At 45.2% G+C, this 27,465-nt stretch overlaps 1 protein-coding gene across 2 annotated transcripts; it reads left to right on the top strand.

Moving 5' to 3' along the window:
• Nucleotides 1-25,441, top strand: TEF (TEF transcription factor, PAR bZIP family member). 2 transcript variants are annotated; one of them, XM_006123960.5, is made up of 5 exons: nucleotides 1-310; nucleotides 10,448-10,774; nucleotides 13,735-13,955; nucleotides 15,210-15,421; nucleotides 17,707-25,441. In XM_006123960.5, the coding sequence occupies exons 1-5, from the start codon at nucleotides 208-210 to the stop codon at nucleotides 17,726-17,728; spliced, it is 885 nt and encodes a 294-aa protein (XP_006124022.2). In that variant the 5' UTR covers nucleotides 1-207; the 3' UTR covers nucleotides 17,729-25,441. The 2 variants fall into 2 exon arrangements, with proteins under 2 accessions (XP_006124022.2, XP_075792280.1); XM_075936165.2 differs by lacking the exon at nucleotides 1-310 and adding an exon at nucleotides 7,939-8,194.
• The last annotated feature ends 2,024 nt before the right edge of the window (nucleotides 25,442-27,465 follow it).

The following is a 27,465-nucleotide window of genomic DNA, read 5'->3' as shown; positions in this document are numbered from 1 at the left end:
CAGCGGCCAGCTGGGCGAGGAGCGGAGCGAGGACTCGAAGGCGGGCAGGGCCGGGTCAGCTTGGGACAGGCTGGTTCTCTCGCTCCTCTGCCCAGCTCAGCCAATCCCGCATCGGCCGCGGCCGCAGCCTCTCTCGTGACTCCCATTAGAGCCGCCAGTGGCCCTGCCCCGGCGATCTGCACCCAGCGGGCCCCTCCAGGACACGGCATGTCCGGCTGCAACAACCTCGGCGTCCCGCCTGCCATGGACTTCCCCGAAGTGCTGAAGTCGCTGCTGGAGTACTCCTTGCCCTGGGCCGACACGCGGGAAGGTAGGCGGGGGTCCCTTCCTGCCGGCGCCGGGCTGCGCCACCCTAGGAGAGGGCGAGGTGGGAGAGTCTCCTGGCCAGACAGATCGCCAGTTCTGGGAACGGGGCGCAGCTGCCAGCGAGCCTGGCGGGCTTTGCGCGCAGGGAGGGTTGGCAGCAGAGCTCTCCGCGGCAACAGGCGCAAATCCCCTGCCCTGGTTGTTCTGATTCATCAGAACTGCCGCGCCTCCGGTGCTGTTCTCCCGCTCCCCCCGCTCCGCGCAGGGGCTCCCCGGAGTCACCCTGGGATGTTTGTGGGGCACCTTTGTGTCTGGTGCGGGGGTGACGATGCAAAGCTGGCAAGGAGCAAGACCCACGATGTCCCACCCTGTCCCAAGCAGCCTCTTCTCTTCGGGATGTTCCTTCTTGCTGGGATCCTAGGTCTACACACACTACATGCAAAAGACCTTAGGTTCTCTAGCAGCGGTTCTCAAACTTTTTGGGCTCCGGAGCCCTTTACATGCGTAAATATTTATGCGGAGCCCCACAGCAGTTCACTGATTGTATGTGTTGTACCTATTGATGTTTCCAGTTTGTCAGCCTCTTGAGCCCTGGGGCTCTGCGGAGCACAGTTTGAGAAACACTGCTCTAGTGCAAAGTCCTATCCTTCCCCGGCTGTGCTAAGCACAAGCTTGATGGAGCCCCCTTTGCTTGATACACTCTGAGGACTGGGGAACCACTATACCCAGGAACCTTCCCATTTTCCGGAGGGACAGTCCCATGTTCCTTGCAGGCTGCTTGGTGGAAGTTGTTTGTTTTATTTTTAACTCTTTCATGGTTGAGCAGGGACGCACGTGGGTCTGCCATGGCACACCTCAGTCCTGTTTGGACATGTCTCTCCTTACTGAGTAGACTGATGTTCATTGAGCTAAATGTTCTTAGCAAACTGCTACCAGGACACAGATTTGGTTATGTGGCAGCATAAAGAACTAACAAGGTTACAGGAGAGATGCACCAGAAAGCCATTAATCTGAGATCTCTTAGCCTAGAAGAGAGGCTGATTGGATGTAAGTGTGTGTGTGGGGGGGAGAATAGTAAGTGGCTTATGGCACAGAACAAAGACAGCTGAAGATTTCATAAGAGTCCCTATGGCATTAGGAAGATGGGTGATGACGTGGAAGAGATTAATGTAGGTCCACTGGTCACCTTCCTGATGAGATTCATTTTGTCAACTCCCTATAACATAGTCTTTGTGGTGTTGCCAATGAATTCATTCCCTCCCTTGTTGGGATCTTGTACAGTAACCAGACAGTTATATAATACGGAGCTGGACGGCTGGTCCTGGGTGTGTTTTCATGTTATCCAGTGCCATGGTGGAAAACTGCCTGGGAAGGGGGGGGAGGTGAAGTTGTGGCAGAAACGGGAAAGCAGTGTCATTAGTGCAAGTGCCTAGATGTTGCTCTGGCCAAGCTTGAAATAAGTAGGCTCCTTAGATAGTTGGTATCCAAACTCAGTGGAGTGAGGCAATTGTATGGAATCCATTCAGCCTAAGAGAACTGTGCAGAATTTGTTGAGGGGGCTAGAGAGGAAATTATATGATTATTGAAGGGAAACATTTGGTCTTAATCAAATGTGACTTTGGCTGCATGGTACCATGACAGCTCCCTCCTTTTACCTGGAGACAGCCCTACATGCAAAGTTTCATTTAGTTCTTAGTTCCCTATTAGTAAATTTCCCTGCCAGACCCAGCCTTTCCAATCTCCTTTGATAGTGACTGTCATCACTCACCCCTTCTCCATTTTACACCTACACTGCAAACCTTTTAGCAGTGTTGATTGTGTGCGCGCACACCCTACTTGGTTCCAGGCTCCTTATTACACATCCTCCCACCACATCAGAGCTGTGTTTCTCCTCCCTTTTTGGAGCTGAATTCCCCATCACAAACTGCCCAATATAAAAGCAAAGTCCACTAATTCCCATCTTGCATGCTCCAATTCTTGGTACCAGAGCTTAAGAGAAACTGACAATTACATTTGCAGAATCCAAATAAATCAGGAGGGTGCCAGTGATGTTCTAGTTCAGTGACCTATTACACCCTCCATTTTATTCCATTGGTGACTAGACTTTGAGTATGTAATCCCAGGAAGAATTCAAGGAAACTTTCCCGAATCAGCTTCTCGTATCACTGAGGAAAAGCCAGCCACTTGACATTCATGCAGAGCTGTGTGAAAGATCCCATAAGAGGCTCCCTGCAAACTTGTGTAAAGGCCTATGCAAAAAATCTTTGCGTAAACACTCCCTGTGCACCGCCACATTCCTGTGACTCAAAGCTAATCCTAATGTTCAGCATCTGCTAAGATCATCTGGGAGTGAGCCCGGGAACAAGGTCAGTTTGAGGCACAAGCTCTGCAAGTGCTTGTCTGAGGCTCTGCACTCTTGGGGATCTTCGAATATTTCCATTTGAAGAATAGGCCTAATCATCCCCATTAGCAGAACTGGAAGAGCATGGAAATCTTCCATCAGACCAGATTCCACTTTTTGTCCAATTCAGTGCTGCAGTAGTATAGATTCCTTGCAGATCATAAAATCAGCCTTACCAGGGAAACCACAATATGGAGCCAAAAGGAGGGAAAAAGGCCTGAAGACTGTAACCTTGTGACACACAAATCTTCATTTCCCCTAAGAGATTCTTGCTTCTTTCAATCTTCCTAGGCAGTGTTCTCTTCTTAGTAGGAGGGAAGTTAGCAATGGTGGAAACTTTATTTACAGTCCAGTTGCCCTACATGGAGCATGATGCTCCGAATGTGGAGGATTTATTATGCATTTCATTGTCCCTTGCTGGATAGAACATATTAAATCTTCTTATCTGTGTATTTCAGTCTTCTACCAACTAAGCTAGAGGAGATTTGTGCACTAATTGCCTGCTATTTTGAATCTGTAGAGGGCATATATCAGTTCATCATCTATCTTCTATTATTTTAGGTGGGGTTTTTTTTCACTGTGCCCATCATCAGCTACCCCAATGTCTTCCAGTGAGTCATTGAGCAACATGAATAAGCATTGTCATGTGTTATCACTTCTCCATTCCTCTCCCTAGGGCATGGTTGAGGAATTTTTTGTATTTTGATGTACTGTGACTTGGTATTAGTGAAGGTCAGGTCAATGAAAGTTTATCTTGCAAGTGGGACAGAAAGTGATGAAATCTGAGATTTCTAAGATTCTGTAGGAGTGAGTTCCATGGTCATGGACTGACCCATAAAAATGCATAAATCATTGTGGTAGATATGTGGTGTCCAACCAGCTCTGAAGCCAAGATTGTGGCTACTGCTATCGTGAACAAGCCACATTCAATGGGCCAAATAACCACAAGTATGTTGGAGACCATGGTAGATAATGGCCCCTGTTCTGGAGAAGTGCAGTTCTCTGATTTATGGAAATGGCTCTTAGCTATGGGATGGACATGTGCCTCACTGTCCTCCACTAGTTACAATATATTATGTACAGGCAGTCCCCGAGTTACACGGATCTGACTTATGTCGGATCTGCAGTTACGAACAGGGCTTTTCTCGCCCCGGAGGACGGGAGCGGTGGGACGCCCAGATGTGCCGCGGTCCCGCCGCCCACGTCCTCCAGGGCGAGAGAAGCTGCTCCGCGTCTCCCTGGTCTGCTGGGAGGGAGTCCCCCCCAGCAAATCAGGGAGACGGGGAGCAAAGCCTCGGAGGACACCGAGACAGCCGCGGCGCGTCTGGGCTGTCCCGCTGCCCGCATGCTCCGCAGCTTTGCTCTGCGTCTCCCTGGTCTGCTGGGGGAGAGCCCCCCCTCAGCAGACCAGGGAGACGCGGAGCAAAGCCGTGGAGGATGCGGGTGGGACTGCGGTGCGTCTTGGCAGTCCCGCCACCCGCGTCTCCCTGGTCTGGTGGGGGGGGGGGGGCGCACCTAGTGCGCCCCCCCCCCCCCCAGCATAGCAGGCTTTTCTGGCGGACAACGCCTGGGGTAGAGCAGCTGTGGTGCTGCCAGGTTGGTCCCGCAGCGTCGGTCCTCAGCGCTACTGGACCAACCCAGCAGCACCCCAGCTGCTCTGCCCCAGGCGTCCTGATTCAGCCGCTGCTGGTCAGTTTCAGCAGCGGCTGAATCTGGATGCCAGTCCCGACTTACATACAGATTCAACTTAGGGACTGTAGGTTTGTTCTTATCTTGTACATAACCCGGGGACTGCCTGTATTCATGTATCACCAGGGAGCATGCAACATTTTTGCAGTCCAGTAAAAGACAGTGTTCAAAAAATTGCACAATGAAAGTGTATATCATTTGTCTATAAGCTTATTATTTTTGCTAGCTGTGGTACTGGAAATACTCCTTTAATATCTGGCTGGGTAGAGATCTATGTTCTCTGCAATGGAAGATTGCAGGATGTAGTCTCTTAGGGTACCTCTACACTGCATGGCTATTTCAGGATACCAGAGGTATCATGAAATAGCTACCCCCCATCTACACAAGCTTTCGAAATAATGGGCATGCTATTTTGACATCCTGGTAACCCTTGTTCCATGAGAGTTAAGGGAAGTCTTGAAATAGCACATTATTTCAAAATTTGGTGTGGTGTAGACATGCCAAGCTTCAAAATAAGCTATTTTGAAATATTCTAAATAAAAGAAGCGAGGAATCCTGTGGCACCTTCTAGACTAACTTCAGTTAGTCTAGAAGGTGCCACAGGACTCCTCGCCGCTTTTGCAGATTCAGACTAACACGGCTACCCCTCTGATTCTAAATTTGTGTAGTGCACTTTGCACATCTTTTGAGTTTAGGGTGGTGTGTAGATGCATCTTTAGGTGGCAAGTGTTATGTATCTGAGTGCTACAGGAAACATTCAGAGGGTCAGCAGGAACAAAGGTAGGAAATGGTTAAAGACAAGATAGAAAAACAATGGCAGTTTGTAACTCTGGGTAGTTTCTCAACAACTTCACTAGTCTAAGTACATTGGGTTTGCACCTTTGAATCCAGCACCACCTTCCTTATTTGTTTGAGGGCTAGAAATAACCTCAAAGTTTCTTCCTTCTCTTAGGGATTTAACATCATATAGAATACACAGCTGCTGTTATCATGATGTAGGACAGGGAGAGCCTATATCCATGTCACTTAGGATAAGTGATCTCTGGATTAAAATAAGAACATTGATTAATATAATTATGGTTTAGTGTGTCCTCCGAACAGCTATGCTGGCTAATGCAGGAAATAATGCTAGCATCCCATCTGAAGGTAGTGTTAGATTTGAGCTCTCTAGATGTTGGCCATACAGAATAAGTTTGCATAGCATTTGAACGTAAGCAACTGTAAATACCCTCTTTAGTTTTCACATAGTTTCTTTGTGCCGATCAATACATGATGGTTCCCATTAATCTAAAATATCACATTTCCCTCCCCACTCTCCTCCAATAATAGAAGAACTAGAAGTTCCAAATACATCAGCACTATTCCCGGGGTGAAAAACATTAAGGAATAGATTTCCCAGAGAATGCAAGGCCAGACTTTCAAGTGCTCAGGGCTTGCTATTGGAGCAAGATTTTCAAAAGAATTCTGCATCTAGCAGGTCCTATTGTGATACTGGCAGCCAGATTTCAAGAGCTTAGCTCTTAGCATGTGTCTGATTGTATCCTTTTGGAAGTCTACTCCAAGAAGTATAGCAGGTGCTGGTCAGGTACAAATATTAGTTTATGGCATTTGTATAAAAAGAATGACCACACACATTGCTTCTTCAGACCCAAGAGGGAGGAAAGAGGACTGAATGATTTCACATTTTTTCACTGACAGCACAATCTCTTTGGCTACAGTCTAAATCAGGGGTGGGCAAAAGCCACTCAGTGGGCCAGATACCTACCACCTGCCTAGGGCTTTGATCCAATCTGTATGGCTGTTCCAGGCCCTGCCCCTTCATACTTTGCCTAGGAGCTGGAGCTGAGCGAGCCCTTTCACCTGCTTCTATTTAAAGGGCTCGTGCTTCCCTGTGCCTGTCAGGGTGTTGGAGCTGTGAGCCCTTTCTATTTAAAGGGCTCATGCCTCCCAGGCAGCTGAATTGCCTGGCAGCCACAAGCCTGTTAAACAGAAGGAATTGAAAGGGCTCGCAGCTCCACGCAAGCCTGTTTCCTGGGAGCCAGGGACATGCAAGCCCTTTCAACTGCTTCTATTTAAAGGTCTTGTGCCTGCCGGATTACTGCTGGGCAATGCAGCTGCCCAGGAGGAATGAGCCCTTTAAATAGAAACAGTTGAAAGGGCTTGCATGTCCCTGGCTCCCAGACAATACACTAGCAGTGAGACTGGGAGCAGTAAGCCTTTTAAATAGCAGGAATTAAAAGAGCTCCTGTCTCTGGTGAATGTGATGCCTGGGAGTCACAGGGAAGGCATGAGCCCTTCTAAATCTTGCTATTTGAAGGCTCTGCTCCTTCCGGGTGACCCACAACCACTCTAAAAATTTTGTTTGTACAGTGCCCAGAACAGGGCAGGGTTCTTGGATGGCCTCTCAGGCCTAACATAATAAATATAAGAAAATAGAAGCAGGAAATTACACCACTGCAGGGGAAAAAGCAGAAGGAAAGAAAGTAGACTGGAGTTCTTAAATCTCAGCCTGGCCACCACCCCTACCATTTGTGGTTGGGCACAAAGGGCTCTTTTCTAGCATCGATGTGGCAATAATTATTTCCAGAGGATAGTATATTAACGAAATTAATGCATTTCTAGCTTGTTTTACTGACATCTAGCAGCTGCATGCAAGCAGAGCCGGTATCAGATGAGACTGCCCCCGGTGGGCCAGGGAGTGGTAGCCACACAACAGCTTGGGATCCTCGGTTATAGAAGGTTAGGGTCCTGCCGTCGCTGGGAAGGTGACCCGCCAGAAGCCAGCTGGGGCTGAAGTAAGGCGACCCCTCGGAAGCTGTTTGCTGAGCCTAGGGTACGCGGCAGCGAGGCACGCCGCAGTAGCGGGGCCTGTGCGCTCACGAGGCACTTGCGCTGGTGCAGCTGCCCGGGGGGCAGGCCGGGAGGGGCACAAATAGGACATATCCCGAGCTGGGCTCTCTCCTGATCCGGCCCCCAACTTCCTGTGGGGTTGGAGCAAGGCGCTAGGGCGGAGCAGCGCTGCCAGCCCGGCTCCGTGCGGAGAGCGGAGTTGTTTGCTGGGGGTGGGAGCGCCCAGCAGCCTCCCCCAAGCGGCCACAGCAGCTGACTGGCTCGCGACTCGCTGCCCGCCCCGCTACGCAGCTGCGGAACGAGGGGCGGGGCAGGCCAGGCCCGGCCCCGCTGGCTGCTTCCCACGGCTCGCGCGCTCCCCTGCGGCCGCCGCGGCAATAGCGCGCGCGCGCGGCTGTTCTCACGCCAGCCCTTCCTCCCCTCCCCTGACCCGGCGGGCTCGCGCGCTCGCTCTTCAGGAGAAACAGCAGCAGCGAACCTTCAGAGCCCGGGACGGGCGGGACTTACGCTACTAAACCACGCCCCTTCCTAGCCAGCGCCGACCCAGCCTGTCTGCCTGGGGCCAATGGGAGCGCGTCTCTCCAGCGGCGTAGCCAATCGCAGAGGGCGGATTGGGCGAAGGGGGCGGGAAGTGGCTGGGAGGGACGGCTGGCGCTCATGAATAAACAACTAAGGCGAGGCAGGCTCGCGCGTGCGCGCTGGCGGTGTCTTTCCGGGAGCTGTCGCAGCCCCAGTTCGGAGCCTCCCGCTGCGGGAGCCTCCCGGTGTCGGCCGTTGACGCCGCTCGCCGGCCAGCGGGGAGCATGCCCGGCCGCGCCGCGCGCCAGGAGGCAGCGGCGGGGAGCGCGGGGGCGGCCGCCTCCGCGCAGCAGGAGCGGAGCCTGGCCGGCGCTTTCCCGCTGGTGCTGAAGAAGCTGATGGAGAATCCCCCGCGGGACGCGCGCCTCGGTGAGGGCGGGAGCGCGCCTAGGCGCGGGCCCGGGAGCGGCCGGCGCGCGCGGGGGGGGGGGAGGGGCGAGCGTTCCGGGGCGGGTCTGGCTGCGCCCGGGCGGTGCCCGCGAGTGCCCCCAAAGCCTGGCCCGGCTCGAGCGGCTGCGGCCGCGCCTCGGGGCCTCCCGATGGGCGCGCGGGGCGGGGGACAGGCCGCTGCGCTCAGTGATGGGGGCTGCACCCCCCCCCAAAAAAAAAAACAAACCCGCGCCCGTCCCCGCGCCACAGCCGGGGCGGAAAAGCGTCTGAACCTGTGACCCGCCCGTTTCATCTGCTTTGGGACAGCCCCGTGCTCTCAGCCTTTTGCCAGGCTGCCGTGTGCCAGCAGTGACTAGCCTACATCTGGCCCAACAGGACTGACCTCTCTCGGGAGTTTGTCATTCTGCTGACTATGTTGCTTCAAAATTTTTAGAATCGAAAGGATGGTGCTGTCGATTTTGTGCATCGCAGCGTGAGGAAATCTAGTTTATAATCGCTGCGCATTCTTGCAAGTATATATTTATACTTTGATCACCCTTGCTGAATGAGTTACTGCGCTGTGTATACTTCCCAAACAATAGCCTGCATGTGGACTTTCAAACCCCATCAAGTAGTAATTACCTGGGATTGCTGGCTTTCACAGAGCAGTCTTCACTGTATTGCCAAAAGTCAGAGGAACCAGCATCCAGATACTCTTGGGTGGGAGTGAGCATCTTGCAAAAATTGAAAAGATCTCATTGCTCTGCAGCCTTTGCTCCTCATCCCAAGTCTCCACCAAGTTTTCACCAGTCAGTCTGCCCCCAAAATGGTACTCAGTCCAGCTAGGCACCTGAGCCATGCATTGGTTTCATGAACAAAGGAGTGTCATTATGTACAGCTGTCTTCTAATTTGTATAGGCATAGTTCTTTGCTGAGATTGTACTGGGTGTATCTTTGGCCGTGGTGTTCAACATGCTAGCCACATGTAGCTATTTGGCAGGTTGAGTGTAGCTAGTTCACTATAGCTTCAGAACTGGTTGGACACCAGGGATCTATGGCCTTCATCAGCCAATTGACTACATTTCCAGGAATTTAGTCAGAAATGGGCTTTGGTTAGCAGAGACAACTGTACTTTTGTATATGATCTGTAGTGCAGTTTATACAGAAAATTGTATCAATCTTGGGGGAAAATTCTGAGATCCTCATTAACAACTTTCCCTTTTTTGGGAGCTGTCTGATCATTATAAGCCAAAGTACCTAACTGCTGGAATGAGTATTGTGTTGGGATACTGAACTGTTTCTAGAACAAATGCTATTATAAATGTTTAGGTGTTAGTTTCTAATATAGATTGACCTTGTGTTGTTTGATTTGGGAATATGAAAAATCCATCTTTTTTTCTTCCTTGCTCTTATACTTTTTCCTTCTTTGCACTTCTTCTCTCCAGACTTCAAGATAAACTTTTTTTGTTTCCTTCAAAAGCATATTAATAGTTTTCATTATCCGACCCTTCCACATCTACTTTTCTTGCTTTCCAGGAAAAACCTGGAAGAAATAAAATGTCATAAATCCTGAAGGTAATCAAATTTAAACAGTGGTGACTCATGGTGCCTTGCTTATGTGTAGTATGCCAACCCTAGGAGGGTTGTTGGCAACATGGATGGAACAGAGGACATCTGTGCTACAAGACGCTGCTCTCTTAGCTCCAAGACCTATAAATCTCTGCAGCCTACTTATTAGATGGAGGCTAAAGTATGGCATACAGATGGAGATTGGTCTAAGTAAACAGATGTAGGACATCTCAGAGAGGTAGCTGTGTTAGTCTATAACTTCAAAAACAGCGAGCAGTCCTGTGGCACCTTAGAGACTAACAGATTTATTAGGGATTTTTGTGGGTAATAAAACCCAATTCATCAGTTGAGTTAGAGTGGAAATGATAGAATCCAGGTTATATATATACCTGCAAAAGAAGTTACCTATAATTTGTAGGCTCAATCAACTGTAGGACAAGTAACTTCTTTTGCAGTTATATATATACCCTGGATTCTATCACTTCCACTCTAACTCATGACCTAATACATTTGTTAGTTTCTAAGGTGCCTCTGGACTGCTCATTGTTTATGATGTAAAACATGTGAAGGAGTGAATTTCCTTGCTGTGACAGTCTGTACTGAACTCTTACTGTAATTTTAAACCTAGTCTTTAATCTTTTAATCCACATTTTGTACAGTGACCTTTATGTTTTTGTTTTTTAGATAAAGAAAAGGAGAAGGAAAAACTTGAGGAGGATGAAGCAGCAGCTGCCAGCACTATGGCAGTCTCTGCCTCCCTCATGCCTCCCATCTGGGACAAAACCATCCCTTATGATGGGGAATCTTTTCACCTGGAATACATGGATCTGGATGAATTCCTCCTGGAGAATGGAATCCCTTCTAGCCCTGCTCACATAGGCTTGAACCAGAACCCACTCCTGCCTGTGGCTGAGCTGGAAGGAAAAGAGCCTGCCAGTGCATCTGCTGCCTCTCCTCCCTCATCATCATCCACTGTAGTTTTCCAACCATCTGAAGCTGCCTCCGGCACAGGTAGGTAAAATACATTGAAACAATATCACAATCTCTCTTGTGTTGTGTGTAGAGGCTTCCTTAACCTGGGGAAAAGCACTACTACCCTGCTAAGTTTAGCTTCAGAAGCTTAAACAGCATAAATATGTTTAGTCTGTAGCAGCAGTGGGCAACCAAGGTTAGTGAGTGGTCCACATGAGTGGTCCTCCTTCATCCAAGTGGCCTGCAAGATTGAAATATGGTTAGTGCACATCAGGACCCCAAAGTAAAATTAAATACAGTGCACTTCATTTTTTTTCCTTTATCATGCCTTTTCAACATAAAGCGATCTATTATTAGAGGGCAAATTAAATTGCTGACAAAAATAACAAAGAAACGGAGGGGGTACACATGCCCTTGTTTTTAATGCACGTAACTTCTCATTTTGCCGGGGCTATTCAACTGTTCCCTCCTCTCCAGACTCTGCATTCACTCCACCCTTCCTCTCCCCTCAAAGCCCTCTCACTATTTCCAGAACGCAGTGAATCTGTTGATTCACACCCCTTCCCTACTCCTCCCCCTTCATCCCAGAGCTTGAACACCATGAATTAGAATTTGCAACATTCAAGCTCTGGGATCCAGGGGAGGAGCAGTGTCAGGCACATGCCAGCTGATTCACTGTATTCCAGAAGTGCTGCGGTGGGGGAGGGGGGCCCCAGCATGAAGGAGTAGGGAAGTGGGGGGGCCCAGCATGAGAGAAGAGGGGGGGGCCGGTTTTGGCCCACGCACATAACTCTGATGGGCTGTAGGTTGCCTGTTGCTGGCCTGTAACGTTTAATTCCTCTGTAAAATCTCTGTTAATCTTTATGAAGAGGTTTTTCCCACCTCAAAAATAATTTATTGTCATTGCCACTTAGCCAGTTAACATTCAGTGTATCTGATTGCAAATTTTGTGGATGAAAGAGCACAACTAAAGTAACAACCAGACCAGATTTTCTCCCACAATTGAGGCTGAACTTTTTTGAGGTTTTAAGGTTTTTTTGTTTGGTTGGTTTTTTTTTAATCACATTGCTTCTGTGCTGCTTTGCTCCTGTGCTGCTTTGTTTCTATTTGGAATTAGAAAATCTGAGATACCAACAAAATTAGCCTTTCTCATTGTTACTTTTAATCTAGCTAGAGTCTGGAATTCCGTGAATTCTTGCAAAAGAATTTGTTGTTATAAGGTCTGCAAACTTGATAGGCTTTTGAACACCTTAGTGGTTCAGCCCATTGGGGGTAAACCATTAGTAGTTAGTGTAAATCCAATGAACTGTGCTTTATGGAAGTGTTGTTATAAAGCCTTTCATCTGGCTTGTGAAATGTAACGGCTACGTTTTTTAGACAGGAACTGTTTATACTGTACTTTTGTTTGAAGCTCCACAGAATGCTTGGAATTGTCTTGAATACCTGAGGTGAGACAGGAGAGACAAAGAGATAAAACACGTTTCTGGCGCTTCCATGTTACCTACCGTCTGATCCTAGAGAGTAGTGTACATGCTTTTCAGTAGGGATGTAAAGGAGTAGTCAGCTACACCATAAGCCTATGTCTCCACTCTCACCCCCTTGTTGAAAAGCTCCTACTGCCTTTTAAACTGCAGAGCCATAGTGGGGTTTGTTCCTGCACCCAGTGTGAGCCGGGACTAAGCCAGGCTGCCTACCAACTAATCAAGTAGTTAAATACCTGCATTTTAACATCCCTGCTTTTCAGTTTAGTGCTGGACTTGGGAACTCCACACAATAATGCTGCCCAGACTTAATGACTCTTTTGTGAGAAAATAACTTGTGAGAAGCCTTTATGGAAAGGGCTTGAACCCCCTTTCCACAAACCTGGCAAATAAATGCCCAAAATGGAGTACAAGGGTTTTCAGCAGGAGAGAGGAAAGAAGCCACGCATCAAGTGCTCACTTGTGAGCTCCATGTTTATATAAGATAGCTTTTGGTATAGTTTTTTGTTGATGTTTTTCCTGAACTCCTATGTCAATTTGTTAATGTTTTACTGTATTGATATGTGGCTGTGTTTCACTGGAGGAAGAAGAGATTCAATCTTCCCAGCTTATATTTCACCTAGCACAGTGGTTCCCAAACTTTTCGGCATCACACCCCCTTTTTGTTTTTTGAGAAACCCTTATGCCCCCTCCTCCCAAAAAAATAGCAGCAAAACTTAGGATGGGATTGACGGGGATGTGTGTGGCTGGATTGCCTTGCGCCCCCCCTGGAATTTCTTCACGCCCCCCAGTTTGGGAACCCATGACCTAGCAGTAAATTTTGCAGTTCATCTATGTGAAAAAAGTTACAGATATAAGGTTACTGTAATGTGTCTATTAACTCATATCTTCAAAGATCATGCCACAAATCTGTTTCTGTCACAGTACATATTTCTTCCAAATCAGGCCCTTTGTTGTTATACTTTAATTTACATATAACAAATAGGGACGAATATGATGTATGGGTTTTTATCAGACTTCTGTTTTCATGCTCTTTTTTGAAAATGCCATTTTTGTCTGGTCTTTATTGGACCGAATGAGAAATCTCCAAGATGGCTTATGTCTGTGGCAATTTGAGCCATAAATGTCAGGACAGGAGCTCTCAACTTCTGATTTAATTTTGTTGGAGAAAGTATTCCTTACATGTAGTGAAGTGCACAAGGCCACAAGATTTTTGCTGATGGGAGGAATTTTCATATTTTTGTACCATTTTTATCTTCCTATAGCTGCTATTCTGGGTAGGCATGCCTAGGGCTTGTATTTCATCCATGATGAAGGAGGTTATCCAGCATTTCTGCATTAGGCTTCATCCTCTTGCAAGGGATGAACTGTGTTTTGTACAGTACTGAGCACACCATTGAATAGTAGTGATAAATATTGCTTACATAAGGACAGTGAGAAGAGATGTCCCCTTATGGGTGCTGAATTTATTTTCTTCATCATGCTGATGTCATTGTAACGTTTTCTGCCTTTTGCTAGAATCCTCCCCAGAGAGTGAGAGAGAAACACCAAGCCCCATTGATCCAGACTGCATTGAAATTGATGTGAACTTTAATCCTGACCCTGCTGACTTAGTGCTCTCCAGTGTGCCGGGTGGTGAGCTCTTCAATCCTCGCAAGCACAAGTTTGCTGAAGAGGACCTGAAACCACAGCCCATGATTAAAAAAGCCAAGAAGGTTTTTGTCCCAGATGAGCAAAAGGTAACAGGTTTCTTATATCATACTGATAAGGCTTTATTCAGAATGTGTGTGGGGTGTCTCTCTTTTGTCTATCAAAATATAGTTAGGGTAAGGCAAAGGGGCCATACCTACAGGGTTGAGTGGGGAACATTGCTCAAAATAAGTTAATCAGGCTGATTCCTGTTCATCTGAAAAGCCCTTACTGCTTTGTTAACTTGGAACAGTGAGTGAATAATTGTTCAGGAGTGGCTGGTGCTGGTAGACACAGAAAAGGATGGAAAAAGTAAAGGTTCATCTACACTACACAGCTTTTAGCAACAAGTCTGTGTTGACGCAGCCTTATCACTAAAAGTCAGCTTGAGTGAATATGGTTTGTCAGCACTTTGGCCGACAAGATGATTTTGTTTTGTTGTCAGGAGAGTGCGCCTGCTGGCAAACAAGTGTTCACATTTAACTTGCTACCGCAAAACTTTGTTCATGGGGAGGGGCAGGTGTTTAGGCACCCATGAATGACAGAACTTTTGTAGATCAAGTGCAAATATAGACCTACCCTAAGTTATCTTTGCTCTTTCCTCCTTTGCTCATTCTCGCTAATGCCAATTTATATCCCATAGTTTGTGTCTTGATGGTCATATACTTATTTGTCAATGCTTTTGTCTAGTCTAGTTCTAAATGCCCCAGACAATGAACATTAATCACTTTCAGTGGGAGGACTGTTTCGCAAGCTAATAGAGCCCTATGCAGAGATAAAATTAGTATCTGCATTCACAGAAATGATCTGTGGATATCCACATCCATGGATGCAGATATAAACAGACACCTGCAAATGTTTAAGATGCTAAATACAAATTTTGCATCTGTAGCTGCAAAAATGAGCCATGGATATCCACATCCATGTTCTTGGATGCAGATATAAAGTGGATAGCTGTGGATTTGCAGGGCTCTACTAATAGACTTAGGTATTAATAAACTGTTCTTGATATCTAGCAGAAATGTTACCATTGTTTAATTTCATCTCAGTTTTGGTCCCCATCATGTTACCCAACCCAAAACTGTCTCTTCACAAGAAGTCTATTTAGAACAATCTTCCAGTACTGTGTTGCCTACACTTCAGTTAGTGTCTGAGCCTAGCCCAACCAGCAACTTCCTGCATGAACTAAGGAAGAAGTAAGATTGCAAGTAGGATGGCTTTTATGGTAGGGCAGGAAGGTAGCTGTGTGACATTGGATATGGAATACCGAGCTGTCAGACTGTCATTTTTTTTTCTTTATGCAGGATGAAAAATACTGGACAAGGCGAAAGAAGAACAATGTGGCAGCAAAGCGTTCCCGTGATGCTCGGCGACTGAAAGAGAATCAGATCACAATCCGAGCAGCCTTCTTGGAGAAGGAGAACACTGCCCTCAGGACGGAGGTGGCCGAGCTACGCAAGGAAGTGGGGAAATGCAAGAACATTGTCTCTAAATATGAGACCAGATATGGACCCTTGTAAGCACACCCTCTTTCCTTGCTACTAGGGCTTCTTGTTTAGCTCTTGGACTTTTCTGCCTTCTCTAGAGACTCCCAGATATAACGTGTGGAGGCTTTGTCAATGTGCGTCTCTAACATAGATCCACTTCTGATAGCACAACTTGGTCAGGTCCTTGCCTGACCCTTGTGGTGCCAGAATCTAAGTTGTGCCCATCTTTAGAGATTTGTTTTAACACTGCAAGAACAGTTGATGATGCTAATCCAAGAGAATGGATTAATCCATCCAGGGGAATAAAAATGAACCTGTCTAGATTGTTGGATAAGGCTTTTGCTTTCTGTTTTAATCTCCATTTTAAATGGAAAGAGCTGTCTGAAGTGCAAAAGTCTGCTGTCCCTGTTTCTCTTATAAATCTTAGTTTTATAATTTGGGATACAAATGGATGCTGCTGGGCAGCATCATAAATAAGTTCATTCTCCAATTCCTACATACTGGAACGTAGCTGAGCAGCGCCTATTGTGGCCGGGGGGGGGGAGAGTCATAATAACTCTGTGCTCCTGTTCAGGAGGAACAGAGAACCCTCTTAGGCCTGGGAACTGTCTTCTGCAGAGGTGAAGATAGCATTCAGATGAACATGCATTTTTGAGCGCAGACAACAAAGTAATGAACACTGTCTCTAAACAATACTTACACATTTTTCTTTGGCTAACTCCCAGACCACACAATGAGGTGCAGGGCAAAGAGCCCCATACTTCTTTCCTAACATGAGGTAATACTTTCTGACTTTGTCTACACTGCAGGGTTTTTGCACAAGAAGCTTTTTGCAGAAGAGATCTTTCGTAAAAACTTCTTGCGCAACAGTGCGTCGCAAAAGCAGAATGGCCATCAGAGCACCTGTGCTTTTTCTGATAGGGGCTCTTTTTGCACAAGAAACCCCTGCGGAGCATCCACACATGCCTTTTTTGTGCAAGAGCTGTAGCGCTAAAAGGAGTTATTCCTCATGGGGAGAGGAATAACTCTACCAGCAAAAGCCCTCTGTCCTGTTGATTTACTGTGGTTTTTTGGGGGGGAGGTTTGTTTTTTTGGGGGGGGGCACAAAACTGCACTTGAAGTATGGGTACTCCATTGGTTTTTGTGCAAAAACCTTGTAGTGTAGATATAGCCTCTGAGTCTGCAGCAATGGATTTTAGGGAGTACATGGCTCTTTTTCCTTTCTACAGTACAGTTAGAGGACTTCTTTTCTTGAACTGCTGATCATGCAGCACACTCTCTGTTGGGAAGTGGAGAAGGGCCCCCACCAAATTTTGAGTCCTTCACCTGTGATCTCATCAGATCAAACCCTAGGCCTCTCTGGTTTGGGAATCACCAGCTCTTTGTGTTTTGGGGTGGCGGGAGTGGAATAAACCCTAACCTCCATTCTAATGCATCATCACAGTTGTACAAGAGTTAGGGGATGGGGGGGCGGGGCGGTTTCCTTCTGCACCCCTGTGATACTTGGTCCTTTGATTTTTGAGCTAGCTAGCGAGCAGCCACACTCACTCTACACATGAAGAACTTCTCTCAACCTCTTTTAGATGGCAGTAATCATGTCTGTTGGTTTTCTCTCAAGCACGTGACTTGCTCTCTTGTTGCTGAAAATGAATTACTTGCCAGCACTGCTCCTACAATAAGTGATGCTAAAGGAAAATGCATTCTTATATAACATTGGAGGCCTCCTCCACTAGCAAGAATGGAGAGCTTTAGTAAGCAATCTTGTACAAAAGTAGACTATCATTGTCATATGTATTTTATCCCAGACTTATAGCAGTGAGTGTGCTAGAACTGTTGGGGTTAGATGTCTGGGGATGGTGTTTGTATTGGGGAGCAAGAGGAATGTAGGAGGTAAGAGGTTTTAGGATAGATTTGGGTGAAGGAATTAGAAATGTCTAAGACCACGTAGAAGTTATGGGGTTTCTTTTCTATAACAGATTTTTATTAAATCAGCTTTGCAAGCTCAGTGAGAATAATACAGCTTGTCTAAATTCCATATATTAGCTCTTTAATTGAGTTGGGAAAAGAGGCCAATCCAGCATGATTAAAGTAACTCTGTATAGGAGCTGTTTTTCCCTTGCATTATTACCTGCTTGCGTAGCATGAGCTGGTTTTATGTGTCATACAAGTCTGAGTTCTCCTGAGCATCAAAGCAGGAACATAGAATTCCACATGTCTAGGTTTGTTTTTTTCTTTTGCAGGGTGGTATGTAGTGGCGGTAGGTGGAATACATTGTAAATAAATTGTCACACTTACTGCTTTGCTTTATTTAAAGTGACTTATCTGATTCCGAGTGATGCAACTTTAAAGACTTCTAAAAACAAAGAAACTAAAAAGCACACACAGAACCATCTGTCTTCAGAGTGAACAGTGAGAGGTGTGAGGTATCCAACACAAACAACTGACGGCGACCCTGCCTGCATGCAAGTACCCCATCTGAACTGCATGGGGACTGGGCATGATGAAAAGTGCAAGGTCATCTTAATGCTGTGTGTGGCTTTATCATCATCATCATCATCTCTCTCTCTCCTTTTTCATTTTTTTTGTACTAATGTTTTTATTCCCTCTGTAATCCAACTGCAGTAATGTTACTTATTGATGCTTATCGGTGACACTTACAGTTCTTGTCTTTCAATTCAATCTGTTGAGAACTTGTGTGAAGGGTGACTGTTTTGATACTTGAATGAAATGGGAGAAAGGGGGGATTCTAACTTAAGATGGCTTAAAGTATATAGTCCTCAATTTGAGGAATAGGTGTTAGCTACTGCTGCAGCTGGGTTCTGGCAAGGTGTAGTATCATGTGAGGTATTGGGAGTGCTGAGCCAGAGGCATCATGGAAAATAATCTAGGATTGCAAAAAAAAAAAAATTGTTGAAGTAAACTAAAATACACTACAGTGTGCTGTACCAAGAGTAACAAAATAAATCCTGTTTTCTACCCAGGGGTTCTTTGTATCTCAATAAAACAAATTAGATCAGTTTTCCTGGCTGCCACATTCAAATAAGGGAGATGTGTATATCTCTGAGCTGCTGAGCCCTGTATCTTGCTGCAGGCCAGACAAATCAATCTGTATCGAAGCCTGAGAGGAACAGTGGCTAGCAGCTACTATGATACACGTCCTTCTCTTTTTTCCTACCCCACTCTGTAATTCCCCAAACACCTGAGGGAGTATGGTGTAATCTGCCTCATGAACCCAAAATATCCAGCAATTCCATTGTCATAATGGCACCACTTTAAAAACAGATCCTGGGGCATATTTAGTGATAGATGAGGCACTTAGCATTGCAGAGGTGTTGGCCCTGTGTGGAAAAGGGAGGTTGTCCATGGAAGAAAGTTCTTTTATTAAGGTCCCATCAATAAAGCAAAAGAATCAACCTGAATCCTAACCAAGACCTGTTAATCAAATCAGTAGGTGAAAAGGAAAAACAGAATGGCTTGCTTCCAGTATAATATTGTAGGGCTGTACTTGTACGCAAGGATATATCAATAACACAGAAATGAAGAGATGGTGTTTTCTGTGTGAGACAAACTCTGCCAGGAGGGTGATTAATAGCAGACACATAGTTGATAAATATCAGAAGGGTATCCATGTTAGTCTGAATCTGCATAAACAACGAGAAGTCCTGTAGCATGTGGCATCTGCATCTGATGAAGTGGGTCTTTGCCCACGAAAGCTTATGCTCCAGTCAATCTGTTAGTCTGTAAGGTGCCACAATACTTCTAGATTAACAATGAGTTAATAAAGAACTTTTGAAAGCCTGCAAAAGGACAAGGGTCTAAATGGAAGACTCAGAATGCATTGCATCTGAAACTTATGAAGCATAGTTTTATAATGCACAAATACTGTGTCTTCGTCTTCCCCAAAGAGATTCCTGCCCTCACATCTTCTTAGTTGAAAGAAGAGGAAAGGGAGCAACGGGGAGAAGCAAACTGTTGCAAACTTTCTTTAAACAAGGCTATAACCAATTAATTTTCAGTGTAGCCTGGCAAAGATTAATGGAGTTTATCCATCAAATGCTCTGCTTGATGTGGCCTTGCAAATGGACAGTGTTTTCATAGTTAATGTGTTTGAACTTTTTTTTCTAACTAGTTACAAATGTTATGTTTATCTATGTAATAAGATGTCAAGATTTGACACTTTGAAGTCTGTTATGCCTGTAAAGTCATTATGAAGCAATGGAAACTGCTACACAGGAGGTTGAGAGCTCTTTTTATTTTGAACATCATCAGGTGCAGTCATCATTGTTTTGTGATCTATTACTATCATGAGTTCACAGCCATTTTTGGCTTTTTTACAACACACAGCTTTAAAAGTTACATCTATGGAACAGTACAACTATACTTTAGGAAGCTGAAACACTTGAAATTCACTAGGAAAAAAATTCATGAACATTTCCAAACATCTGCAAATGGGTTACTATTCCAAATTTCTAAAATGTCAGGGATATATAAAAACCTGTATAAAGTGCTGCAGGCTCACACACCTTGTATTACAGATCTAAACCACCTTTTTTGGTGGATTCCTTTTTAGTTTTAAGGGTCTTGATTTTAAAGATGTTAAACTCATATACATTAACGTTAGCATTTATTTCCAGTTAGCTGCGAATTACTGTTCTTTCACAGCCATGTTTGCCATTTGAAGGGAGGTAGATTTGTTTATTTGAATAATAACTGACTAAATTTAAAATGTGATGCTTCATTTAGGTCCTGCCATCATTCTGCATTAGGAACAATCCTAATATGTTTCTCAATAGTCTTAGCTGATATTTCAATAGGTGACTGCAGAGTACGCTGGTAATGCATATGTGAAAATTATCTTTTGTAATAATGCTACATTATCAGCATAATATTCAAGTAATGGGAATAGTTCCATTTGATTTCCAAATTAAATTCTGCAATGTAACATAAACCAAATGAAATATTGATTAGGTTTGACTTTCAAAGAAAGCTATCCATAATGCATCCTATTAGCCTTCTGTGCTGATCAGTGCACAAAGTCTGATATTGTGTGCTGCTCAATCTAGGTGATGCAAGGCTGTCTGTCAAGTGTAGTTTTTTTTCCCCTCAAGTGTGAATTGATTTTATAGTTGGAAAACCTTCATATTGTAATGAAATATCCTGTAAGTTCTCTGAGATAATGGTGGGATCTCTTATTCCCTTATGAATGCAGCTCTTACTAGCCACCTTCATTGTGTTGGGCCAGCACCTTTTTGTCTTAAATTGTGCTGGCTTTGTGTTGTGAGATTATGGCAGACTTCTTTCAATTCTAACAGTCTTTCAGGCATGGTGCTTCAAAGGTTTCTATTCCTTTTAGAGCAAATTACCATGAACTCTGAGATTGTGATAGTCCATGCTATCACTAAGATGGCCATCTTATCAGTGCAGCCTCTTCCCCTTGGAAAAAACATTGTAGTGTCTGCAGTGGAATACTGATACATTCTTTCAGTTGAATTTAGCATTGAAACCTGTTGAATTGACAGTCCTGGGGCCTGAAGTTGTCTAATGGCACAAGTTCAACAAAAAATAACTAAGCAAGCTTTGTGCATAGATTGCCTCATGCTAGTATGTCATATTCCTCACTGAAGTGGATCATCTTTAAGGGGGGGGGGAATTGCCTCTTTGGCCTTATTAGAGAGATTATCATCAAGGGAGCAATTTGATGTGGGTGCCTGTTCAGTAGCCTCTATGAAATGACTAGTGGTTTAAATATGATTTCCCTGAACAGCCATCAGACAGGACTAAACTTTAAAATATCTCTGCTATTAATAGTGCTATCTGTGGGGAACGTTTGCTTAGAAAAGTCTTTTATTCTATAACAAACCAAAAAAAAACCTCAAATAATGTGAAAGAATTTAATGGGCATTAGTTTCATACAAATCTCCCTGAGTCTAAACATAGCAGTGCGCTTCTGCAATAAATACTCCTTAAATGCGCTATTTTACTTAGTCAAATCCTGTTCCCATTTAAGTTGTTGGCAAAGCTCTAGCTAACTGTCACAAGAGAAGGTCTTGATTCTCTGCTGTGGTGATTTTGAGTTTTCATCAAACAGTGGGGCAGTTAATGCCTTTGCTTTTCTCTGGAGCACACTTGAACCCTGGACTACATTTTAAAAACTAGATCAACCTAGTTTTATCATTCGGAGCTGCAAGAAATACATGACCGTGAGCACCACAGTTAGGTTAACCTAACTGCCCACATTGATGCAAAAGAATTATTCTGTCAACTTAGCTACAACCCTTCCAGAGTTCTGGATCAACTACATTGATGGAAAAACACCTGTTGCTATATAAAGCATGTATGGTGCTACAGCAGCACAGCTTCAGCCTCTCTAGAGTAGACAAGCCCTGAGTTGGGACAAGAAGATACCTCTGTGATTGCAGGTGTGATATTGGTGGACAGATCTTCCCATCACTTTATCTTGCAAACTAGAAAACTGTTTATTCAGATAGTCTGCTAAATTAATATTTTATCTGCTGTTTGGTATGAGTAAAGAAGAAATATACACTGTATGCTGAGAGAAGAAATCTTAATTCCAGGTTTCATTATAAAGTTCTTTACTGGTTTGTTTTTTAGATTTTCAATGCTGATAATTATCTATTTAGTTTCTTTGCTAAGATATTTGGATGTCCTATGTGTTCTAGCTGTAAATACTATTTTCCACATCATCTGCTGAGCTGCTACTTACCTTAAGATGCATCTGATACAGTTAACACGTACAGTGGAGGACCAGCAGCTCAAGGATTTGGGGATATGTAAAAGTACAATTGTAGTGGCAAAAATCTGTTGTGTATTCAGCAGGAGAGCATTGATATTGTAGAATTTCAGAGCTGGGGAGCTGCTAAACTTTAGAGAACTGAAGCTCCTGGTTATCAAAAGTTTTAATTTTACAAAGCTCTTAGTTATCTCAAAGTTTTGTAAAATCAGGGCGTGCCTATATTGTTGTCTCATGGCTGTCTCTTGGGCTCACCCATTGCAAAGAGGCAATACAGAGGTGACCTGACCCATTAACTTCATTTTTGTACAGAAACCTAGAATCTTTACTGAGGAAAGAATCCTTATTTTAATGCCTCTTTTTTTGGGGACTTTTCCCCCTCACAGAAATACAAACTCTTAATCAGCTTTGCTGGTCTTCAGTAATTCTGTTTTGCATCTATCAAAACCATCACTAATTGGCTTTGTTGTCCCTTTCCCCAAGCTTTAATATTCCTTGGAGATATTCAATATTTTGGTTAGCAGCTGATAACTTGATGATACATATGCGTGATAGGCATTTATTTTCGTCTGGGATGTGCATTCAGAGTAGTCTGGTGGTTCATAATTCTTTATTGTGCACTTCCTTTGAACTACAACCTTCTAAGATTCAGGCAGTCATAATGGAGTGGAGAGTTATGAGGGAAGTAAGCAAATAAGTGGAGGCCAAAAAGGAATGGAAATACCAAAAGATAAGAGATTAAGGCAAAATAGTAGCCTGAGCCAGAATGCTGACTCTGAAGCTGACCTGCTTCTAACTTCAGGTCAGTTCAGATCCATATCTCAAACCCAAGATACTTACTTTTTAAGTGATGGGCACCTCTCCTCGTCTTGGACATATTTCTTATGGCCCAAGACGGAGAATGCAAGTGAAAAGAACTTCTAATGGGGGAAGTTGATAGAATAACTAGTTAAAAATCCTAATGTAAGGATGTAAAAACGTATAACAATATTAACCACTGCAGGACTGCCAGCCAGTGGCATGGTGGGTTTGGCAGGCTGGAGCAGCTCAGGTCGGGGACTGCTCTGGATAGGCTGGGCAGGGCCCGCTGCACTGTTGTGTGGGCAGGGAACCCAGCCAGGCTGGAGCAGCTTGCGCTGTGGGTGGGGGACTGGTTTAGTCAGGCAGGCATCATTTAACTGCTTACTTGAGCATCACCCAGTAAGGGTACTACTACTTACTGGTTACTTATTTACATCCCTGTTCTAATGTACTAACTTATGTCTGTCACGTTAAGACATTTTGTTCAGACTAGCAGATTGCTGCAGTACTGCACTTTGCTCATGTGGTTGCCTGAATTGTTTGGCAGCAGCATTCATATGTGTAGTTGAGGGTGAAGTGAGGATTTGTTTACTTACCTAGATGGAATTGCAGGTATCAGCCACCTGTCTTGTTGTTGGTCAGGACAGTGGAAGGATTCATCTTCACATCAGAGTGATGAAGATGAGATTTATTGGGCTATTGTCCTTTATATAACTGACAACATGTACATACACTTTTAAAACTAATCTGTCCTATGACGTAAAGAAATAGTGCTTCCATTGTAACACATGACAATTAAGTGCTTCATTTAGCATGCCTTGGGATTTTTTTTTCTAAAGAACTGCAGAAATCAAAGTCAGATTGATGTTGTGAAGTTTTGTGATGCTTCCTGTTGACAACAATTCTTTTAAAAATAAACCATCCAAGCAGATAAACTTCATTTTATTTTTTTACAGCAGTCACTGGGATAACATTTATCACTGTACTCAATCACACTTTCTGGATAGTCAGTTCTGTTGTAGGCCAGTAACATTTGGAAAGCACTCCTATTGGTCAGTTTCATATCAAGCACTGCACAAGTCCAGGAAAATCATAACTCTTTTGTTTTTGTGTTTTTGCCCTTGGTTGTGGCTTACATGTAGCCCTATAACCAGCCTGCAGTGAATCACTGCCTGTTACTGCTACACATCCGTGACATAACTAGAATAAATGTTCCTAAGTCATGTTGTGTGTATAAACAAATATGTGGTTATTCATCCACTTGCACACATTTGGTGTTTAAAGAGATGCATTGACTGAAGGCCTGAGTTTTCAGTGCATTTTCACTAGATGCTGCCCAGAAGGAACTTTCATTAGCCAGTCAAATTCTGCTTTTTGTGTCACTCTTACACTAGAGGCAAATTAATGGCTGAGTATCATGATCTGTTTTAGGAAGTAAGTTGTCCTTGTCCTTCAAGCTTTATCTTGCATTGAGGCCCAGAATCCTGAGTCTAAAACCTTCCCTGACAAATCTTCAGCTCGCTGACTTTAAGTACAGCCGCAGCATTCCCTTGAAATAACAATGGGAAATATGTTTTTATAGTGGGCAGAAGTAGTGGTATATATATATTTTTTTTGTATTATGTTCCCAAGCTGTTAGGTATCAGTGAAGCGGTTATGCGCAAGTCATTCTCTGGAGTTCTGCTTCTGTCGGGCTTTTTTTGGAGAAGATGAGCAAGTCAATTTTGACCTGTATTTTTGGAAGACTCTCCATTTAGTGTATTTAGTTTATCCTATGCTTTAATGCTGGAAGCAAAAGAATCTTGAAGTGTCCTTTATTTGGATCTGCATATGACGCCTCTCTGTCCCACTCATTCAAAAGGAATAAAGTTTGCAATCAATTTTTTTCCAATTGCAAAATATTCATTATTTTAATACATAGTTTTGCTTTGTGTCATTAAACAATTGCTGTATCTCACCTCTTGGGGGTGTCTGTTTTTGAGGAAGGTAAAGTAATTCCTGTATATAGTTTTGTAAGTCAGTCTGTAAAATGCTTTTTGGATTATTCTGGATGAAAGGCCCTACAGAAATGTAAAATTGCTACTATTTACCAGATAGTATCATGTTTGTCAAACAGGTGGGTAAAATTGTCTATTACCATAAATAATCTAGCTTTGCTATTATTCCTGTACCCAAAACTGCTCGTTTTGTGCACACACTCTTGCTAGCTGATCAGTGAAAATAAAGGTGCCTGAATGGCAGTCTGATGAGGAAAGGGCATTTCACTGTAGATCTGGTGTCCTGTATTTCTGACACTTTTTTAAAAAATGAACAAACCATGGATTTGAAGAGTCCAAGTCTTGGAAAAATCACTTGGAATTTGTGGGTAGTTGAAATCCTTTCTGCTCTTGATGACTGTTTTTTTTAAATGCTTTTTTGTTTAAAATGTAAAGTTTTGACTGTATGAAATTGTTAGTATTTTTCCTTTTTAAAAAAATAAAGTGTATGTTCGACTATATTAAGATCTAGTCATGTTTCTTTTTTCTTCCCATATACACACATGACCCAAACTGCCAGGCTACGTCTACACTGGCCCCTTCTTCGGAAGGGGCATGCTAATTTTGAAAGTCAGAGTAGGGAAATCCGCGGGGGATTTAAATATCCCCCGCGGGATTTAAATAAAGATGTCCGCCGCTTTTTTTCCGGCTTGGGGAAAAGCCGGAAAAAAGCGTCTAGACTGGCCCGATCCTCCGGAATAAAGCCCTTTTCCGGAGGGTCTCTTATTCCTACTTTCAGGTACCTACTGCAGGGATAAAGCTTGTGCTTCTGGTTTCCATGTTACTTTGTAGCTTCTCTGTGGAAGAAATGGAGCACTGACCTGCTCCAAGCAGTTGCTCTAGCACCTTTTATCAGCAACCAGTTTGGTTGGGCACTGGCAGCAACTGCTGAAGTAAAATTTTGATTTCTGAAGATACTCCCAGAGTCAGATGAAATGCCCGTCTATCTGGTATGGATTAAGGGGAAACGGAAATCTCTACAGCAGGGGTGGGGAACCTAAAGCCTGGGGCACTCTAGCCCCTGGACCCTGACTGATTTTTTCTGTGGTTCCGCAGCCCCTGACCCAAAAAAGGTTCCCACCCCTGCCCTACAGTGTTGCAGAGAAAATAGTGATAGAAATGTAGCCGTGTTAGTCTGGGGTAGCTGAAGCAAAATACAGGACTATGTAGCACTTTAAAGACTAACAAGATGGTTTATTAGATGATGAGCTTTCGTGGGCCAGACCCACTTCCTCAGATCAAATAGTGGAAGAAAATAGTCACAACCATATATACCAAAGGATACAATTAAAAAAAATGAATGCATATGAAAAGGACAAATCACATTTCAGGAGCTTCCAGCGGCGAGCGACAAGGCGCTGTAGAGGCAAGAGCCCTGGAGCCAGGCGTGCTGGAGACAGAGCGAAGCCGTTCCTGGAATCGTGGGGCGCTGCAGCACTAGACTGGTGAGTCTGCACCGAGGGGCCCAGCGGGCAGATGGCCTACGCCCGACTCTTGAAGGCAGAGCTGGTGGGGCTGTGCAGAGAGAGGGGCTTGCCTGTGCGGAAAGCAGCCAAGGACCAGCTGATTGCCCAGCTGGAAGAGAATGACCAGCCCCAGGGCCAGGATCTTGTCCCCAGGGGAGGCAGCCAGACCCCCCCTGAGAGTGTGTCAGTCTCAGAGAGGGGGAGGAGCGCTGGAACCCACCAGAGAGATGAGGCAGCGTCTCCCGGGAGGCCTGCAAGCCGTAGCCCATCTAGGGCAGGGACCCACCCAGCGGAGCTGTGGCGGCTGGAGATCCAGCTGCGGATGAAGGAATTGGAAGTACAGGACCGGGAGAAGGAGCGCCAGGACCGAGAGAGGCAGCGACAGCATGAGTTGGCCATGGCAGAGCGGAGAACCGGCGGGGCACCGGCTGTGCCAAGTGCGGATGGGCCCCAGGGTCCCGGGGCTGCCAGACGCTTGGAGAGGCTCGCGGTGGCTCAATTGAAGGACATGGGCGACATAGACGGGTTCCTCAGCTCCTTTGAGAGGGCCTGTGGACTGCAGCGGGTCCCCCCAGCTGACTGGCTGCAGGAGCTCATCCCCGCACTGAACCAGGGGGCGGCCGGAGTGCTCAGTCAGCTGGAGGACCTACAGCCAGGGGATTACAACCGAGTCAAGGAGGCCCTGCTGCACAAGTTCGGGCTGACCCCCGAGATGTACAGGAAGAAGTTCCGGGGGGTACAGAAAGGGCCACGGGAGACCTATGTGGACCTGGCCTCCCGCCTGGCGCAATACTGCCGCAAGTGGGTGTCTGGAGTCAGAGCCCAGACCGCAGAGGAGCTACTCCAGCTGGTCATGATGGAGCAGTTCTATGAAGCATGCCCACCCAAACTGAGGCTGTGGCTCAAGGACCGGAGACCAGAGAACCCCCAGGAGGCCGGGAGACTGGCGGATGAGTTCACAGAGAGCCGGTCCGGGTGTGAACGGGAGTTGCTGGCTGGAAGCATGGAGGAGACAGCCT

The sequence above is a fragment of the Pelodiscus sinensis genome, chromosome 1 (assembly GCF_052426305.1).
Source record: "Pelodiscus sinensis isolate ZL-2025 chromosome 1, ASM5242630v1, whole genome shotgun sequence".
NCBI lineage: Eukaryota > Metazoa > Chordata > Testudines > Trionychidae > Pelodiscus > Pelodiscus sinensis.
The sequence above is the reverse complement of the archived record's forward strand: the minus strand, read 5'-3'. Positions and strand labels throughout refer to the sequence as shown.